The sequence below is a fragment of the Halichoerus grypus genome, chromosome 3 (assembly GCF_964656455.1).
Source record: "Halichoerus grypus chromosome 3, mHalGry1.hap1.1, whole genome shotgun sequence".
NCBI classification, from domain to species: Eukaryota; Metazoa; Chordata; class Mammalia; order Carnivora; family Phocidae; genus Halichoerus; species Halichoerus grypus.
Genome location: NC_135714.1, coordinates 1094629 through 1115001, shown reverse-complemented (window position 1 = coordinate 1115001; position 20373 = coordinate 1094629). Strand labels below are relative to the sequence as shown.

Below are 20373 nucleotides of genomic sequence, written 5' to 3'. Positions count from 1 at the left end.
CCATAGTAGGGCTATGGAAGAGTAAGAAAAAAGTTTGGACATTAGAAAGATTAAGTGCAGAAAGAGAAAGATGAAACAACAGTGCAAAAACACAATACCTTTAAGTTTGGTATAGTTGTGAAGGAGTGGATCAGCAGAAACCATGCATGGCCACCAAGGGTAACCGGACACTTTGGACCACACCAAATCACCGACATTATATTTCAACAGGTGGTCTTTGTCTCTGCCAGTATTTGGACAGGACTCTTTCTTAGCTGCAATCTGAAAATGAACAACAAAAGACATACTAACACATCCAATAAGTACCCCTAAATCCAGCCTTCTATCCAAAGATTAATCAGGCTAGAGGTTTAAAACACACACACACACACACACACACACACACGCACCTAAAAAAAGAGCATGCTTGGGGCGCCTGGGTGGCTCAGTTGATTTAAGCATATGCCTTTAGCTCAGGTCATGACCTCAGAGTCCTGGGATCAAACCCCACATTGGGCTCCCTGCTCAGCGGGGAGTCTGCTTCTCCCTCTCCCTCTGCCCCTTCCCCCCAACTTGTGCTCTCAGTCTCTTTCTCTCAAATAAATAAAATCTTAAAAAAAAAAAAAAGGAGCATGCTCCCCCTGCTATCACTTCATCAAAATTGTCCCTTGCCCTAGCTAAAGAATCAGCATAGTGCCTAGCACACACAGTAGGTACTCAACATTATGAAGAGCCCTACATAAATCTACTTCCATGGCCTGGTTGATGGTCTTTAATGGTGCTTTATTCACCTGGTCAAGGAAAATGTTCATGGATCAAATCCATATCCTCACCCTCCCGCTCCCGAGCCACGTGTTTGTCAGTTCTCTGGAGCACGTTCATCACCCAGCAGGAAAGGACCCAGAGTGGCAAGGACATCAGGAGGGCTTGGCAGCAAGTCTCAGCTCCATTTGTGATCTGAGTCCTGGGGCTCTAAGCCTCAGTTTCTCCACCTCAGAACACAGGTTACTTAGGAAGCTGGAGACCTGACCAGGGCCACTGACAGCCCACACACAGTCAGTTTGACTCCTGGTCTCCTCGTGAGTGTGAGTGAATTCCTGAGCTTTCCCATAAGAGCTCTACATACTTGGGCAAGTTGCTGAACTTGTTGGGCTTCAGTTTCCTTGTCTGTAAACCAAGGACAGCAGCTTTGAAATCTCACTAGCTGTTAAAAAGATCAGTGTGCATGGTCGGAAGGGCCCAGAGCTGCCACATACACACTTTCAAAAAAATGCCAGCTGGCTCCCCCACAGCAAGCGCCCAGCTTTACATTCCTGTGTCATCTAAGCAACACGGCGGCCCCATGAGGATGAGTAGTACCGCCCCCACGCTGAAGAGGGAGAGTCAAAATTCAGATATTTTACCCATGTTTTCATAAAACCAAGCAGCAGAGCTAGGAATCACTTGCACCGGCCTCTTCCCCAATGAAAGAGTGAGGTCCCCCACAACCATGGGCACTTCAAAAAACCCCTGTAGCAGCCCAGCTCACTAAACTGATCTTTTAAAAAATTCACTGTCGTAGGGGTGGCTGGGCGGCTCAGCCGGTGAAGCGTCTGCCTTCGGCTCAGGTCATGGTCCCAGGGTCCTGGGATGGAGTCCCGCATCGGGCTCCCTGCTCGGTGGGGAGCCTGCTTCTCTTTCTCCCTCTGCCTCTGCTGCTGCTCTGCCTACTTGTGCTCTCTCTCTCTCCCTCTCTCTTACTCTGTCAAATAAATAAATAAAATATTTTAAAAATAAAACTTAAAAATAAAAAATTCACTCTTGTAATTATATTAGCAAAAGCTAAACAGCTCCTGAGCACTTAAAACACTTTTTTTAAACCTTTAAAAAATCTTTATTTTAACGATTTCAAGGAAACTGTGGCCATTTCCCCTCTTATCTGTGGAAATTGTAAAGAAAATTCCTCAACAGTAATTTTAAACTAAATATTCCAACCTTGGTGATGATTAAATATTCCAACCCAAACTAGTTCCAGGTTCCCTTTGTCCACCCCTGCAAGTGAGCCTGGAGCTTCAACTAAATACCAGTGGGCACCAGGCACCTTCCAGATTCTGTTCATACAGACTATATAGACTGTCGTCAGCTCCTGGCACCCTCCCTACCTCCTTCTGCCAAGGCCAAAGCTGCCCGGCTCTCTTCTATGGCTAATACTCATTTAAGTAGTGCGCCATCCTGAGTGCCACTTTAAGACACAGGGACATTGGGGCGCCAGGGTGGCTCAGTCGTTAAGCATCTGCCTTCGGCTCAGGTCACGATCCCAGGGTCCTGGGATCGAGCCCTCCATCGGGCTCCCTGCTCCGCGAGAAGCCTGCTTCTCCCTCTCCCACTCCCCCTGCTTGTGTTCCCTCTCTCTCTCTCTCTCTCTCTGTCAAATAAATAAATAAAATCTTAAAAAAAAAAAAAGACACAGGAACATAAACCACTACATTCCTTCATTATAAGTTAGAGGTTTCCACCCAGTGCTAGATGAGTGAACACTTGCTCAGATGTGTTCAAGTGCTGGGCTCTGCACTAGGAACCAAGCGTGTGAAGGTGTAAGACACAGCCCCAGCCATCAAGGGGGCAGACCACGTGCTGGACCACCTGGTAGAGGAGACAAGTGGACAGTGAACCAAGTGGAAGGACAAGAGCACTTGTACAACACAGCTCTGCTTCCCACTCCTCAGATGGTATAAACTGAAGAAGCCCCATGCTAGATCCCAACACACCTCCATAATTAGGCTAAAGAATGTCTCCGGAGAGAAGATCCATGAAAACAGCACAGCCTAAAGGTCAAGGGCTCTGGAACTGGCCAGACGGGGGTTTAGAAACTGGTCTTACCTCTCTTTAGCCATTTTAATCTTGAACACTTAGTTAATCTCTCCAGGCCTCACAACTGGCTCAACCGGCTGCCGTGAGGCTTGAGGGAAGCAATGCCAGGGCTTCCTGAAGTGGGGCCCCAGGCACAGCCCAGGCCCCACGGTCGGCCGTGTGCACACAGGGAGAGTTGGAGAGCAGACGCACGGTGGCCTCTCCTCCCCTCCACCCCACCCCGCACGCAGAGGCACCCTCGCGTGGTTTAGTTCACGGTAACTAGCTGCTGCACTCGACCCTACCCTGGCCACAACTCCTCACAGGTACCTTTTTATCTGAGGGACTTGAGATCTTGGACACCAGTGCTGCTTCAACAAGACCCTGCTCCAGTAAGGAGTCATATTTTATGCTTCTCTTCCTGCTCCTTCTTGCCTTATTTTCTGGTTTTTGTCCATTTTCTTCTGACTGGGACACAGCAGCAGCACCGTCACCACAAATTGAAGATTCAAAGAGAGGTTTCCCATTCATGTATGTTTTGGTGATCTTCAGCTTAATTTCCGGAGAGCCATTTTTGATAGGGGTGGTGTTAGGCGGTGTCCCAAGTCCTTTCCCTTCTTGGGACTCAAAACGTAATTTGGCATCATGAGCACCAGGTTCTCCATTAAATACACGGGAAGTTAGGTCTTTCAGCTTCTCAGATGGAATAAAGGGAAGGGCATCATGGCCATTAAATTTTTGCATGACCCCCTCCTGCAGACTGGTAGAGAGGTGGGCTTTGCTGAGGAATACAGAGCATTCACGATTCACTTCACAGTTCTGAGTCTTTCCATTTGTATTGCCAAGGATTTCTGGTGCCTGCTTCATCTTTATGTACTTTACAACTTTCTGAACAGAAAGAGGACTTTTTTGATGCTAAATTCCATTCAGCCCAGATGCTTCCGTTCTTAGAACACTACAGTATTAGAAAAACAAAAATAAAAAGAAACATTATGTTTAAAACCTAACACAAATATGCCAACACCTCTACACCTTTGTGTGGTTGTTTTGAGGCATTTATGATACTTCCATCATAAACAGGAGGGAGTTCTAATGCCATAAAAATGAGACAGAATCACAAAATGATAAAGCTGAAAGGAAAGGAACAGGGACAATTTTTAAGGGGGGGAGGGGACACAAAAGTCAGGCACGGAGACACAAGTCGTGCCACCACCACCAACCAGCAATGTGGCTGTGGACACTTGCTTCAGTCGGCTCAATCACTGTTCAATGGGGAGCTCACCATTAGTACGTGTGCCTGAGGCAGCTCACACAAAGACAGGCCTTTGGGGGCGCCTGGGTGGCTCAGATGGTTAAGTGTCTGCCTTCAGCTCAGGTCATGGTCCCGGGGTCCTGGGATTGAGCCCCACATCGGGCTCCCTGCTCAGCGGGGAGCCTGCTTCTCCCTCTCCCCCGGCTTGTGCTCTCTCTCTCGCTCACTCACTCTCTCTCAAATAAATAAAATCATTTAAAAAAAAAACAAAGACAGGCCTTTGTAAAAGGACAAGAGGGAAGAGCTCAAAACCAAAGTTCCCCTGGTCGCAGCTGAGGCGGACTCCCAGGCAGAGGTTCATCAACATGCCCAAAGTTACTGATCAGCACAGTTGAAAACCAGATCTCCCAAAGCCTAGCACACCATTAGTTCCAGATTGATGGTGGGGGGAGTTACAAGTGAGAAAACAACCCGAGTCAGTTCTGGTTCATGCTCAGGCTAACCTCTGTCATCCACCCCTCCTTGCCCCGGCCCAAATTAAATGCTTAAGACAAGAAGCGCTGTAGTAACCGCAAATTTTATTTAGCTACCTCCTGAAGATTAACTAGCAAGGTCAACACTGCTGAGCCTTAACATGTAGTACTTGCAATGTGCCCTGCTGGCCACTTGAGGCCCAAGGGCAGAGGGGGGCAGTTTTAGGAAGACCTCAGGCTACATGGGATGATCAGGGGCTTTACTGCATAGCTATAGTCCCCACCTGGGGACACCCAGTGAAGGCACCAAAACCCAAAGGTCAGCTAGGAACAAGCTAGGAACAGGCAGACACCCATTCCACTCCAGCTGGGAAGACATTCACCCAGCCTGCACTATGACGGGCACCAAGAAGGCAGCCCCAGCAGCATCGGACACCAGCGAGAAGCTGAGAGTACAGAGCAGAGAGGTCCACACACGTACAGGAGTAGTTCTCAGCTGAGGAAGATTTTGCTCCCCAGGGACACAGCACTGGAAACATTTTTTGATTGTTACCACTGGGGAGCTGCTACTAACATCTACTGTGGAGGGTCAAGAAGCTTGTTCAATACCCTCTACACACAGGACAGCTCCCACAACAAAGAGTTATCTGGCTGAAAATGCCAATGGTGCGGAGGTGGAGAAATCTCAAGTGCAGCAATGAGGGACTGACTGTGGCAGCTGCAGTTTCCACATGGACCTCATTGGAGAGACAGGACCTCATTGGAGAGACGGGACCTCATTGGAGAGACAGGAAAAAAGAGCAAACTCAACAACCCGAGTTCCAGTTTAGCTTCACGCGAACTAAATGGCCTTCTAGCACCAGAATATGTAGAAGAGCACGTGGTTTCACTCACACAATATTTTTTTTAAGGTAAATTTTTCCAGGGGCGCCTGGGTGGCTCAGTCTTTAAGTATCTGCCTTCAGCTCAGGTCATGATCCCGGGGTCCTGGGATCGAGCCCCGCATTGGGCTCCCTGCTCCGCGGGAAGCCTGCTTCTCCCTCTCCCACTCCCCCTGCTTGTGTTCCCTCTCTCGCTGTGCCTCTCTCTGTCATAAAATAAAATAAAATAAAATAAAATAAAATAAAATAAAATAAAGGTAAATTATTCCAACTCATGTCAGATTAACTGGGCAAAAATATAAAAAACTACTTGAAGACACAAAGAGAGACCAAAAGCAGGAAGAAAATATACTGGAGTCAGCTCCTTAAAGAAAGGAGCAGTACTGGGAGAACATCTCGGCTTTCAGTTTTGTGCTTAAGGAGAGTTTGAGGCAATGGGAATAGCTGTACAAGAAGTAAGACTTCTAGGGACCCCTGGGTGGCTCAGTCGGCTCCGGTCATGATCCCAGGGTTCTGGGATAGAGAGCCCCACGTCAGGCTCCTTACTCAGCTGGGAGCCCGTTTCTTGCTCCTTCTATTCCCCGCTCATGCTCTCTCTCTCACTTTCTATCTCAAGTAAATAAATAAAATCTTTAACAATAAAAAAAAGAAGTAAAACTTTCAACAGAAGAGAGCCATGGAAGAGGAGCCCCAAATTCTGCATATAAACCATGCCCAAATTCCAGGCTGACATATATATATAGGGACAGAGTCCACGTAGCCCAGTTTATAAAATAACTGAAACAAGATTCCAGCTGCTGGACAAAAAACAAACCAAAACACCACTTTAAGATCAAAACCACAATGAGATCCTACCTCACATCCAGTAGAATGGCTACTCTCAAAAAAATAACATGAAATAACAAGTGTTGGTGAGGATGTGGAGAAACTGGAACCCTGTGCAGTGTTGGCAGGAGCACAAAATGGTGCAGCCGCTGTGGAAAATAGTACGAAAGTCCCTCACAAAATTAAAAATAGAACTACCATATGACCCAGCAATTCCACATCTGGGTATGTACCTAAAAGAACTGAAAGCAGGGTCTCAAAGAGATGTTTGTACACCCATGTTCACGGTAGCATTATTCACAGCAGCTAAGACAGGGAAGCACCCAAGTGTCAATCAACCAATGAATGGAGAAGCAAAACGTGATCCGTCACAGGATGGAATGTCATTCATCCTTAAACAGGAAGGAGATTCTGACACCTGCACCACATGGATGAACCTGGAGGACACAGTGCTCAGTGGGAGAAGCCAGTCAACAAAGGTCAAATACTGTAGGATCCCACTTACATGAGGTCCCTAGAGGAGTCAGAAAGTAGATGGTAGAAACCAGGGGCCGGGGTGGGAGGGTGGGGAGGAATAGGCAGTTAGTGTTTAACAGGTATAAGAGTTTCAGATTCACAAGACGAGGAGTTCTGGGGATAGATGGTGGGGATGGCTGCCTAACAATGTGAATGTACTTAACACCACTGAACCATACACTTAAAAATACTTAAGATAAATTTTATATTATGTGTAGTTTAACAGATTTAAAAAAAAAAGACCACCCTTAAGGGGAACATAACAGATTCCAGAGTGTCTACAGCATATCATTACAATATCCAGGATTCAACCAAACTTACTAAACATATGAAGAAACAGGGAAGCGAGCCACACAAAGCAACCCTGAGATGACCCAAATATTAAAATTCAGCAGATAAGAATTTTAAAGCGTCTATTTTAACCATGCTCGAGAACATAAAGAAAAATATGCTCATAATAAAATAAATTGGAAATAGTAACAAAGAAATCAAAACCATAAAAAAAAAGAGCCAAATGGAAATTCTATAACTGAAAAATACTATACCTGAAATCAGAAAGTCTTTGGATGGGCATGATAACATATTAGACATAAGTCAGGAAACTTGAAAATAGATTGGTAAAAATTATCTTGTCTAAAAAACAGAAAAAATCATGAAAGAAAGAAAGCCAGCCAGCCTCAGCAATCTATAGAATCCAGAATCTAAAGGTCTGGATTCCCACTCCCACCCAAAAGGAGACACGGGAAAGAATGGGGAAAAAAGGAGCTAGAAATATTTCCCAAATTTGGTGATACATAAATTTACAGATCCAAGAAATGTAGCATGCTAAATATAAAAGAACACACACCCAAGTGCACCTCAGTCAAAATGCTGAAAAAGAAAGGTAGAGAGAAAACCTTAAAAGCAGTCAAAAGAAAAAAAGACCTATTACATATAAAAACAATGATATGGATGATCACTCACTTCTCATAAAAAACAGAGGCCACAAGACAGTGACATGACATGTTTTGAGTAATGGAAGGAAAAAAAACCTGTCCATGTCGAACTTGAAATCCAGAAAATATCCTTCAAGAATGAAGGCAAAATGGCACCTGGGTGGCTCAGTCAGTTGGGCATCTACCTTTGGCTCGGGTCATGATCTCGGGGTCCTGCACTGGGCTCCCTGCTCAGCGGGGAGTCTGCTTCACCCTCTTCCTCTGCCTCTCTCCCCTGCTCGTGCTTTCTCTCTCTCACTTTCTCTCAAATAAATAAATAAAATCTTAAAAAAAAAAAAAAATGAAGGCAAAATACATTTTTTGAAAAAGATTTTATTTATTTGAATCTTGGGGCGCCTGGGTGGCTCAGTCGTTAGGCATCTGCCTTCGGCTCAGGTCATGATCTCAGGGTCCTGGGATCAAGCCTCGCGTCGGGCTCCCTGCTGGGCAGGGAGCCTGCTTCTCCCTCTCCCACTCCCCCTGCTTGTGTTCCCTCTCTTGCGATGTCTGTCTCTGTCAAATAAATAAATAAAATCTTAAAAAAAAAAAAAAAGATTTTATTTATTTGAGAGAGACAGAGAGCACGAGCAGGGGGAGGAGCCAAGGGAGAGGGAGAAGCAGACTCCCCACTGAGTGGGGAACCCGACATGGGGCTTCATCCCAGGACCCCAAGATCATGACCTGAGCCGAAGTCAGACAGTTAACCAACTGAGCCAACCAGGCGCCCCAGCAAAATACATTTTAAAAGAAATACAAACTAATAAGTTATCAGCAGATCTACACTACAAGACATGCTAAAGGAAGTTCTTCAGGTTGAAGAGAAATGAGACGACCCTGAAACTTGGATCTTTAAGAAGAAATGGAAGGCACCAGAAATGTTGAATATATTAGTAAATATAAAAGACTATTCTTAATTTTAAAATTCATGTAACTAAAGCAAAATTTATAAGATTATAGGGATTATAACTTGATATAATATATATGACAACTGTAGCATGGGAAAGGAAGTAAATAAATCTAGACAGTTGCAAGAATCTTAAATTTTCGGGGCACCTGGGTGGCTCAGTCGTTAAGCGTCTGCCTTCGGCTCAGGTCATGATCCCAGGGTCCTGGGATCAAGCCCCGCATCTAGCTCCCTGCTCAGCGGGAAGCCTGCTTCTCCCGCTCCCACTCCCCCTGCTTGTGTTCCCTCTCTCGCTGTGTCTCTCTCTGTCAAATAAATAAATAAAAATCTTAAAAAAAAAAAAGAAAGAAAAAGAATCTTAAATTTTCCTTTTTTTCCCTAAGATTTTATTATTTGACAGAGAGAGAGAGAGTACAAGCAGGGGGAGTGGCAAGCAGAGGGAGAGGGAGAAGCAGGCTCCCCGCAGAGCAGGGGGAGCCCAATGTGGGACTCGATCCCAGGACCCTGGGACCATGACCTGAGCCAAAGGCAGTTGCCCAACCAACTGAGCCACCCAGGCGCCCAAGAATCTTAAATTTTCAATGAAGTAGTATAATATTAACTCTAAGTAGACTATGATGAGTTAGGTGTGCAAACTGCAATCCTAGTTAGAGTAACCACTAAGAAAATAATTCTAGGGGCGCCTGGGTAGCTCAGTCGGTTGAGCATCTGCCTTCGGCTCAGGTCATGATCCTGGGGTCCTGGAATCGAGCCCCGCATCAGGCTCCTCGCTCAGCGGGAAGCCTGCTTCTCTCTCTGCTTCTGTCTGCTACTCCGCCTGCTTATGCTTTCTCTCTCTCTCTGTCAAATGAATAAATTAAAAAATCTTAAAAAAAAAATGTTAAAAAAAAATAATAATTCTAAGAAGCAGAGCCAATAGGTAAGAGTTTAGCTGCCAAGAGTTAAAGTTTGGGATATTTTACACAAAAATTCAGATTTCTGGCTTCTCTTAGAATGTACCCAGGGTCACAAGGCTATACGTCATGGGGCCAGGATTTGATCCCAAGCTTAGGTTCATGTGAATCACAACCTGCGTGTGAACCACACTTTAAAGATTGCTTGTTCCTATTGGTATTTTCAAGTTCTTTTAAATCCTTAAATATATTAAATATTATTGTTTTAAATATGTGGACTTTACAAGTCTGTTTTTACTGTTAGGTTTTGTTTGTTTTCATTTGTGGTGCTTGTTTCTTTGTGTGTTTTATCACTTTTTCCTACTAATCTGACTGTGGGCTGCTTATTTCCCAGGATTCTACCTGTGAGAACTCTTTAAGGCAGGGGGCTCTCCAGGCAGGATTGGCCTTTACTTCCTCCATAGCAGTGCAAGTCACTGACCACTTAGTTTTATCTTTCTAAGAGTTTTGTTGTTACCAAAGTTATACCAATAAATTAGAAAATCTTTCACTTTGTCTAGCATTTCAAGAAAAACACAAAACCTAACCAAGCCCAGTGACCACAGAAGAAAAGCCCAGAGAATTTCACTGGCTACTCTTAGCAATCATTCTTATGCTGCAGAGGGGAGGTAAGTTTTTAAAAGTAGAAAAGTACAAAGCACAACAGGATAAAGCCCATCACTCCAAAATGACTGTATGTTAGCATTTTGCCACATTTGCTTCAAGTCTGTTTTATATGGGGGGGAGGGGGTAAGAACTCCAGATAACAGCAACTACAGATTAAGTATTTAATGCTTACTGTGTGGTGTTCCTCCATACCTGAGAACTAGAGAAGGAAATGCATGTGGCCCCTCGTGGGCTTCCGGGAGTGGGATAGCAGGCTCCTCTAATCAGACGGCCTACCACCAACAAAATGCCCTCAGCAGCTTGCCGGGGTTCTGTGTTCTCACAACACTGTGAGGCAGGCGTCAGTATTCCATTTCACAGGTGCAGGGACTATGACACCCAAGCCATAAAGTTGGAAGGCAGACGGGCAGCAGCAGTCCAGCCCCAGGTACTGCCTCCCACAGGGCTGGGTTTGAGGAGTGAACAAATAAAACAAAGATGAAGTCTGCCTGTTCTCGAAGTATAAGTTCCATTCACTCTCCCTCAGAGACAATCCCCATCACAAATTCACTATGCATCCCTCCAGTCTATGGCATATATGCATTAACAGAGAATTGTTTCACGGGGTTTGTGTTTCTATAAATGCTATCATATTATACCTTTGCTCTGCAATTTGATCAATCAATATATCTTTACTTCCTCATGTTGATATATACGAGTCAAGCTGTCTTTTCAATTGCTGTATATTATGCATCACACAAATATATCATTCCTATTGTTTAAATTACTCCAGAACAGGGCGCCTGGGTGGCTCAGTTGGAGAAGCATGTGACTCTTGATCTAGGGGTTGTGCATTCAAGTCCCACACAGGGTATAGAGATTACTTAAATAAAAAACAAACAAAAACTTTAAATTACTCCAAGACATAGAAAATGATGAAAAGTTTCCCAAAACATTATAGAAGGCTGGTATAACTCTTATACCAAAACCAGAAAAATGAGTGCAAAAAAGAGCTATGGAACAAGAGCATTAAAAAATACTGTAAATATTACAAAACAGAAGTAAATCAAACCCAGTCGTTACTATACTAAAATAAGATACCAAAAAGGATTTACCCAAAAATTATGATTCAGTATCAGGACCTCTACTAACGTTACATCACCACGTTAACACATTACAGGAGATTTCTGATGAAGGCGGTCAAATGTTTTTTAAAGAAAAAAGTTAGCTATACCACCTAATTCAAAGCAATTCTCCAGGCCCAGAAATGAAAAGGAAACAGCAATCAGCCTCATAGGGCAGAGGCTGCCGGGGCAGAACTCCACACTTCCAGAGCTGGGCTTGGCAGTTGGAATATAGAGCTGAGGCACAAAGCAAGGGCTTGGGCCTCCTGGCACCCCACACAGAGCCTATAGCAGATAAGAAGGGTGTGGAGGGCAGCCCACCAGAGTGGCTTGGGGCACAGCGTAGAGGCTACTGCCTCAGCGGGAATCTGGGCTCTAATGCTTATCAACTGTGCAATGACAACACCCTCTCATCCACACTCCACGTTCTGGGGACAGAGGACCGACCGACTTCATAGGGTAGTTCTAAATGCTGAGGAGGAAGAGCAGGTATCACCCAGAGCGTCTATAGTCACAGTGCCATCACCATCTGAGCCAACGGCAAGCCCAGGCCACAGCCCTCAGCAAATACCCACCACAGAAGACTGGGGACACAGAATCACTCTCGAGAAATCTGCCTCAGGGGCTGTGATGCCTCAAATCCTGAGCCAAGAAATTTACGTAAAAATGGGTCTAGAATGAATGATGCTGGTAGGGCCCTGCAAAGGCAAGCTGCAAACTGCTCAGGGGGAGCTTCTACAATCCAGAGCATGCCTGGAAGACCTCCCTGCTGAGGTGAACTGTAAGACAGAGATTACAGAGCACGCAAACCCATCACCGATATAGAGGAATACCCGAGGAGCTAGGCATAGGGTAATATGGAAGGTCTTCCACAGAATAAGAAAAGGAAATTATCTTTCTCATAATTTGCAGGTTTGGAAAAGAAAAATAGGCAATGAAATTAAAATAGCTGAGTTGAATATAGCAGACTAACCACAACTAAACATAAGTTAATAAATTAGAAGATAAATCTGAACAAATCACCAAGGCATACGGCTGATAAAGAGATGAAAAATACTTAAGAGGGATTAAGAGACGTAACATGCATGTTTCATTCTTTCAAAAATTTATAGAGTGCCTATGATGTGCCAGACACTGAAATCTTAGGTACTGGGGTTATAGCAGTGAACAACAGAGGATTAAAAACATTCTGCCATCCTAGCTAGTGCAAAAAGACAATAGGAAATACAAGGATACAGACTGGGAAGGAAGATACAGAACTTTTGTTCACAGATGACATGATCATCTATGCAGAAAATCTAAAAGAATCAAAAAAGTTCCTGGAACTAATAAGTGTTCATAGCAAGGTTACAGGATACCACGCTAATATACAAAAGTCGATCACTTCCCCTACAGCAATAAACAAGTAGAATTTGGAATTAAAACCACCATTCACATTAGCACTCCAAAAAATTAAATACTTAGGAATAAATCTAACAAAATACGTACAACACCTACAGAAGAAAAACTACAAAACTCTGATGAATAAAATCAAAGAAGAACTAAATAAATGGAAAGATATTCCATGTTCATGAATAGGAGGCCTCAATATTAGCAAGATGTCAATTCTTCCCAACTCGATCTATAGGCTAAATGCAATCCCACTCAAAATCCCAGTAAGTTATTTTGTGGATATGGACAAACCGATTCTAAAGTTTATATGGGGAAGCAAAAGACTCAGAATAGCCAACACAATATTGAAGGAGAAGAACAAAGTTCAAGAACTGACACTACCTGACTTCTAGGCTTACTATGAAGAAGGTACTCTAATGAAGGTAGTGTCATATTGCCAAAATAATAGAAAAATGTTCAACAGGATAGACCAGAAACAGACCCTCATAAATATAGTCAGCCTAGTCAACCAGTCTTTGACAAAAGAGGGAAGACAATACAATGAAGCAAAGACAGCCTTTTCTACAAATGGGGCTGGAATAACAGGACATCCACATGCAAAAAAAATGAATCTAGGGGCGCCTGGGTGGCTCAGTTGGTTGGGCATCCAATTCTTGATTTCTGCTCAGGTCATGATCTCAGGGTCCTGGGATCGAGTCCCGCATCGGGCTCCTTGCTCAGTGGGGAGCCTGCTTCTCCCTCTGCCTGCCAGTCACCCTGCTTGTGCGTGCTCTCTCCCTCCCCCCCTCTGACAAATAAATAAAATCTTTAAAAAAAAAAAAAAAAGTCAATCTAGACACAGACCTTATAACCTTCACAGAAATTAACCCAAAATGGATCATAGACCTAAATGTGAAATTAAAAAACTATAAAACTTCTAGAAGATAACACAGGAGAAAACCTAGATGACCTTGAGTTTGGCAGTGACCTTTTATATATAACACTAAAGGCACAATCCATGAAAGAGATAATTGATAAGCTGTACCTCATTTAAAAAAAAAAAATTATCTTCCGTGAACAACGTCAAGAGAATGTGAAGACAAACCACAGACCGAGAGAAAAGGTTTGCAAGTGACACATCTGATAAAAGACTGTTATCCAAAATATAAAAAGAACTCTTAAAACTCAACAATAAGGGGCGCCTGGGTGGCTCAGTCGGTTGATCATCTACCTTAGGCTCAGGCCGTGATCTTGGGGTCCTGGGATCGAGCCCTGCATTGGGCTCCCTGCTCAGTGGGGAGTCTGCTTCTCCCACTCTCCGTTCATGCTCTCTCTCTCTCAAATAAATAAATAAAATCTTTAAAAAAAACCTCATCAATAATAAAGCACCCAACGAAAACATGGGCCAAAGATCCTGACATCAAAGAAGAAATATACATGCCAAATAAGCATATGAAAATATGTGCCACATCACAGGTCATCAGGAAAATGCAAATTAAAATGAGATATAACTCCACACCTATCAGAATGGCCAAAATCCAGAACACTGACAACACCAAATGCTGGTGAGGATGTGGAGCAAGAAGAACTCTCATTCACTGCTGGTGGGAATGCAAAATGGTTCAGCCACCTTGGAAGATAATTTGGTGGTTTCTTACAAAACTAAACATACTCTTACCATAAGATCTAACAATCCCATTCCTTGGCTTTTACCCAAAGGAGTTAAAAACTTACATCCACATAAAAACCTGCACATGGATGTTTATACCAGCTTTTATTCATAATTGCCAAAACTTGGAAGCAACCAAGATGTCCTTCAGTAGATGAATGGATAAACTGTAATGAGCTATCGGGGTGCCTGGGTGGCTCAATCGGTTGGGCGTCTGCCTTTGGCTCAGGTCATGATCCCAGGGTCCTGGGATCGAGTCCCGTATCGGGCTTCCCGCTCAGCGGAGAGTCTGCTTCTCCCTATACCCTTCTCCCTGCTCGCAATCTCTCTCTCTCTCACCCTCTCTCTCTCAAATAAATAAAATCTTAAAAAAAGAAATGAGCTATCAAGCCATGAAAAGATATGGAAGAACCTTAAATGCATATTACTTAGCGAAAGAAAAGACTATACACTGTATGATTCCAACTACAGGACATTCTGGAAAAGGCAAAACTACAGAAACAGTAAAAAGATCAGTAGTTGCTAGAAGGAGAGAGGGATGAAAAGGCAGAACACAGAGGATCTTTACAGCAGGGAAACTACTTTGTATGATACTACAATGGTGGATACCTGTCATTAGACATTTGTCCCAAACCACAGAACGTACAAAAGTGAACCTGATGTAAACTATGAACTCTGGGCATTATGCCCTGTCAGTGCAGGTTCATCAGCTGTACGGAGGTACCACTCCGGGGGAAAACGCCGAACACAGGGGACGCTCTGCATGTGTGGGGGCAGACGATATACAGGAAATCTCTGTACCTTCCCCTCAATCTTGCTGTGAATCTAAAACTGCTCCAAAAAAAATAAATTCTGCCCATCCAAAAGAATTTAAAGCAGAGATTCAAACAGGTATTTGTAGCCCAACAATCACAGCAGCACTATTCATAATACCCAAAAGATGGAAGCAAATCAAGTGTCCGTCAAAAGAGGAATGGACAAACAAAATGTGGTATATACATACAAAAGAAATTATTGGCCTTAAAGAGTAATAAATTCCTACATGCTACAACATGGATGGACCTTGAAAACATTATGCTAGGTAAAAGAAGCCAAAAGGACAAATACTGTATGATTCCACCCATATGAAGTACCTAGAGTAACCAAGTTCATAGAGACAAAAAGTAGAATGGTGGTTTCAAGACACTGGGAGGAGGAATGGGGAGTTAGCGTTTAATGAGGACAGAGTTTCCGTTTGGGAAGATGAAAAAGTTCTGCAGATAGATGATGGAAATGCTTACACAACAGTGTGAATGTACTTAATACACTGAACTGCACACCTAAAAATGGTTAAAATAGTAAATTTTATGTTATGTATATGTTGCCACCAAAAAAAGCAATGATACTCTGTCCTCGGGGAGCTTACATTCCAGTGGAGTTCTAGGAGAGACTAAGGAGGTTGGGGGAAAGGCAATTTCAAAGGGATAATGATGGAAATTTTTCCAGAGATGAAAGGAAATCATGTATTCAGTTTAAAAGAGCAGGGTTCTGAGCAAGATAAATTGAAAAAAAAAAAAAATCAATATTTAGATACGTCATACTGAAACGACAGAACATGAAGGATAAGAAGAAAATCTTAAAACCCATAAAGAATAAGCTAACTGCCAGACTTGAGCATCAGAAGAGAAACAGCACAGACCCCTGTCTGGCCTCAACAGACAGGTGCAGACGGTAGGGTCTCTTTAAAGTGTTAATGGAAAATAATTTCCCATGGAAATTATCATTCAAACGTGGGGTCAAATATATTTTCAGACACACAAAGACTAAGGGAGTTTGATATACATATCACTTTCACAAAAGAAATGCTAAAAGAGGCACAGTAGCAAGAACATAAACCCAGAAGAACAGGATGCAAAAAGTAAGGAGAGAGTGGTAATTCTAAAACAATTTTTGTATTTAAAAAGAATGTGAGGCTTCCTTTCTCACATTTATCTACACTCCTTCCAGAAACCCCAATTAAAAGGACAGTAAAGGAATTACAAAAACAGTGTAAATCCACGGGGACAAAGGCAACAGAGGAAAGCGAGTCGGAGGTGCTGGCGTGGGGGGGCTCATGGGAGGAACCAAAGCCACCTCAGAGGCACGCTGCGGTGAGAGGGAGGCTAAGAGCTTCAGTTCTCTTGTTCGAAAACATTTTCCCTGTCAAAATGTCTTTCAATACCAAATGTAGCATGTGATCACTGTAAGAAGGAAAGAAAACACGAAAACAGAGTGAAAAACGAAAATATGGAGGTTAAAACAAAAATGAGCAGCTGAGAGCTATCGGTGGCTTTCCAAGTGGAGAGCTAAGCATCATATCGCTGCCGTTTGCAATAAGCTCTCAAGAATTATGTAATTAACTCCTTACATTTCACAGAATACATTTAACATGACCTGATACACTGGACAGCTGGGAAGGCTCGGCAGCCCCTTCAAGGCCACATGGAATAGAGGAGGGGTCGCCAGTGTGAAGGAAGGGGCACTGCTCTAAGAAGAAAGGGGAAGGTTACGCAGAAAACAACAATCACCATTCAAAACTATTTACTGAACACCAGGCCCTGCTCCGGCATCTGGAAACAGAGCAGCAAATAAAGCACATTCCTTATTCTTGTGGAGCTAATATTCTAGAGGAGAGAGAGGTTTCACAATACAGATAAAGTATGTTAGGCAATAAAGGAAGGAGAAAGATGGGGTGAAAGGGCAGAAGATGGCAGGAAGAATGTCATTCCTAGACCAGAGCTAAGCAATCCCCAAAGCTCATTTCCCTGGGGCACCGACTGCCTGAGGCATACCAGGCCCCACTCCCAGTTGCTTGAATGTGCGGCTGCAGCCTGCTCTGTTCATTCTGTGAATCTAACTGAGCAGAGAGCCACTGTGGAGAGATCTGAATGCTGGGACAGCAATGAGGCCTCAGGACAGTCCCCAGAGCCAAGCCAGGAGAGGGACCAAGCTCTTGAGTCACTCCTCTAGGGGCAGAAGAGAGACTTAACTGGAAAACCCAAGTTTATAAATAAGATTTGCATGGACATATGCACCTCCCTCCATGCTCCCTTGTCTTCTAACATGTCGCACTCACCTACCTGGAATATATTTTGGTCCTGCCTTCACTGAATGATGACAAGACCTCCATCCTTCTATCAAAGAACTCTATGTGAAGAACAATGAAATCAGTATAGTTTGCTATAAAACAGGGGCTGAGGGCACCAGCCACTCCATGACTCCCTAAGAATTCTCTTATGAAAGAGATTATATAGAATTTACAATTTACAGGAAAAGTTCTGTTTCTCCTGCAGAAATGCATCTATGACAGTAAGGACTTTATAACTGACCTGTTTCTTGTTTTGTTTTGGCTGCCAAGAAGCTTAGAGCCAGAGGCCGGTCTCTATGTTAGCCTTGGGCCTACTCATCGGTGCTACTTCTCTCCCCTACAACCCCAATCCTAACCTTACGATGATACGTAAGTTGGTATCTTCCTTGGTCCCATTACTGGTTTTTACTCTATATATTCTAAATGTAATATGTCATATCTTTGGATCCCTCGTATACTGCTAGTGGGGATTAAAAATGGTATAGCTGCTGTAGAAAACAGTCCAGCAGATCCTCAAAAAGTTATAGATAGGGTTCCCATGACCCAGCAATTCCAATCCTAGGTATCTACCCAAGAGAGAATTGAAAACATGTATTTATACAAAACCTTGTACAAGAATCTTCATAGCAGGGGACGCGTGGGTGGCTCAGTCGGTTAAGCCTTCGGCTTAGGTCATGATCCCCGGGTCCTGGATTCGAACCCCGCATTGGGCTCCCTGCTCAATGGGAAGTCTGTCTCTCCCTCTCCCCCTTCTCCCCACTCATGCTCTCTCTCTCAAATAAAAGCTTAAAAAAAATCTTCATAGCAGCATTACTCATAAAAGCAAGAAAAAACCCAAATGTCCAACAACTGATAAACTGATGAAAGAAATGTGCTTTGCCCATACAATGTAATACTCGGCCATAAAAAGGAATGAACTCCTGAATGCTGAATGAGAGAAGCCAGTCACAAAAGGCCACGTTTCACAGGATTCTGTTTCTATGAAATGTCCAGAACAGGCACATCTGCAGAGACATAAAGTACAATGGGGGTTGCCAGGGGCTAGGGGATGAGAGTGAACAGGGAGGGACTGCTAACGGGTACGGGCCTCCACAGTAGGATGATGAAAATATTCAAGAATAGACAGTGGTGATGGTTGTGTAACACTGAGAACATACTAAACAAACAAAAAAGCAAAAAAGCCCCACCGAAGTATAAACCTTAAAATGGTTTAAATGCTGAATTTTATGGTATGTGAATTTTATCTCAGTTTTCTAAATATCAAATTTTTGTTGAATGGGAAAGATATTAAACATATTAAGTTGTATCGCTCATATATCTGTAAAATATTTTCCTATTTTCCTTCTAAAATATACTTAAAGCATAATGATAATTCACTGCATAGAGCAGGGGCATCTGCTACAAAAACTGGGAAGAACTGGCTTCAAGGTCAGGTAACATGCAGTCCTAACCCTGCCCCAGCTGGAGGAAGACTGAAGTTTAGACTAGGGACAGGGTACATCAGGGGATCATAACCCATGGGGGAGGGGCACTCAAAGCAGCAGGGCTCCATGGAAGTCCAGCAGTGAATTCTAAGAGGCAGCCAGCCAGAGGACACCTGCCAGGACTCAGGGGGAGACACCTACTGAGACTGACAGTGGGGTCCTGACCAATCAGCCCTCAATGAAGCCCCCCACCCAGAGACCTTCCTTCAGCTCCTGGACCTCCATCTTAACAATGGGCTTTCATTGAGGAGGGCAATCAGGCATTCGAGAAAACTCACTATGAGAAACAAGAATTTTAAAAAGCAAAAGAAAACTAGGAACTCAGAGGAACATATAATACAGGCAATGAGAGCAACCTCAACACACATTCCCATGGTAGTTCAATCAGACACACTCCCTCCCACTTAGGCATGCTCTGCCTACCTCTGGCTACACTGTTGCCTCTAGGGAGGTGAATCAGACAGCTAGGGAATGGAGCGGTAGAGAGATTTTCACACCGTACTTTTTAATTCTGAAGCATGAGAATATATTATCTAAGTTCTTCTTTAGATTTTTAAAGGAACATTATGAAAATTAAAAATATTTCCAAAATAATTAAAAATGACAGCACTCTCTGTAGTCACATTCCACAACTGCTAAGGGGACAAAAAGAGACAAGACATCCTACAGTCTTGCCAAAGGGAGGAGAGGAAGGATGGAGGGAGGGAGACAGGAAGGGAGAAGGGAGGAGAAGAAAGGAGAGGGAGCAGCGAGGGAGTGGAAGAGGGGAGGGAGGAAAGCAGGGACGGGGAAGAGTAAGGATGCAAGAAAAGAAAAGAGGCAAGGAAAGGAAAGGAGAAACAGGAGAGAAAAGGGAAAATCTGAAGATCATGCTGACAATACAGTCACGTGATAAGAGTTCCAAAAAGAAACAGAAGACTAAAAATTATGAAAGAGCTCTGAACAGAGTTTTCCGAAGAAGACATGCAGATGGCCAACAGGCACGTGAAAAGATCCTCAACATCCCTCATCATCAGGGAAATGCAAGTCAAAACCACAGTGAGGAATCCCCTCACCTCTATTAGGATGGCCCTCATTAAAGAGACAAACAACAGGTGTTGGCGAGGATGTGGAGGATGTGGAGAAAAGGGGACCCTGTGCACTGTTGGTAGGAAGGTAAGTTGGTGCAGCCGCTGTGGAAACAGTATGGAGGTTCCTCAAAAAATTAAAAACAGGGGCACCTGGGTGGCTCAGTTGGTTGAGCATCCGACTCTTGGTTTCGGCTCAGGTCGTGATCTCATGGGTTGTGAGTTCCAGCCCCGTTTCAGGCTCTATGTTCAGCCAGGACTCTGCCCGGGGACTCTCTCCCTCTGCCCCTCCCCCACTCGTATGCTCATGCACACATGTTCTACCTCTCTCAAATAAATAAATAAATAAATCTTTTTTTTTATTATTAAAAACAGAAGTAC

General features: G+C 43.7%; 1 protein-coding gene across 4 annotated transcripts in view; it reads right to left on the bottom strand.

Annotated features, from left to right (window-relative positions):
- Window positions 1-20373, bottom strand: part of NSD2 (nuclear receptor binding SET domain protein 2) — an 86895-nt gene that overhangs the window by 52646 nt on the left and 13876 nt on the right. For 3 of the 4 annotated variants that reach the window (XM_078068296.1, XM_078068295.1, XM_078068297.1), the window contains 2 exons: window positions 3139-3763; window positions 99-261 (listed from right to left, as the gene is read on the bottom strand). In XM_078068296.1, the coding sequence (XP_077924422.1) occupies window positions 99-261; window positions 3139-3675 (700 nt within the window). In that variant the 5' untranslated portion in view covers window positions 3676-3763. Of the gene's footprint in view, window positions 1-98; window positions 262-3138; window positions 3764-10384; window positions 10638-20373 lie in introns of all 4 variants that reach the window. The other variant, XM_078068298.1, reaches the window with a different exon arrangement.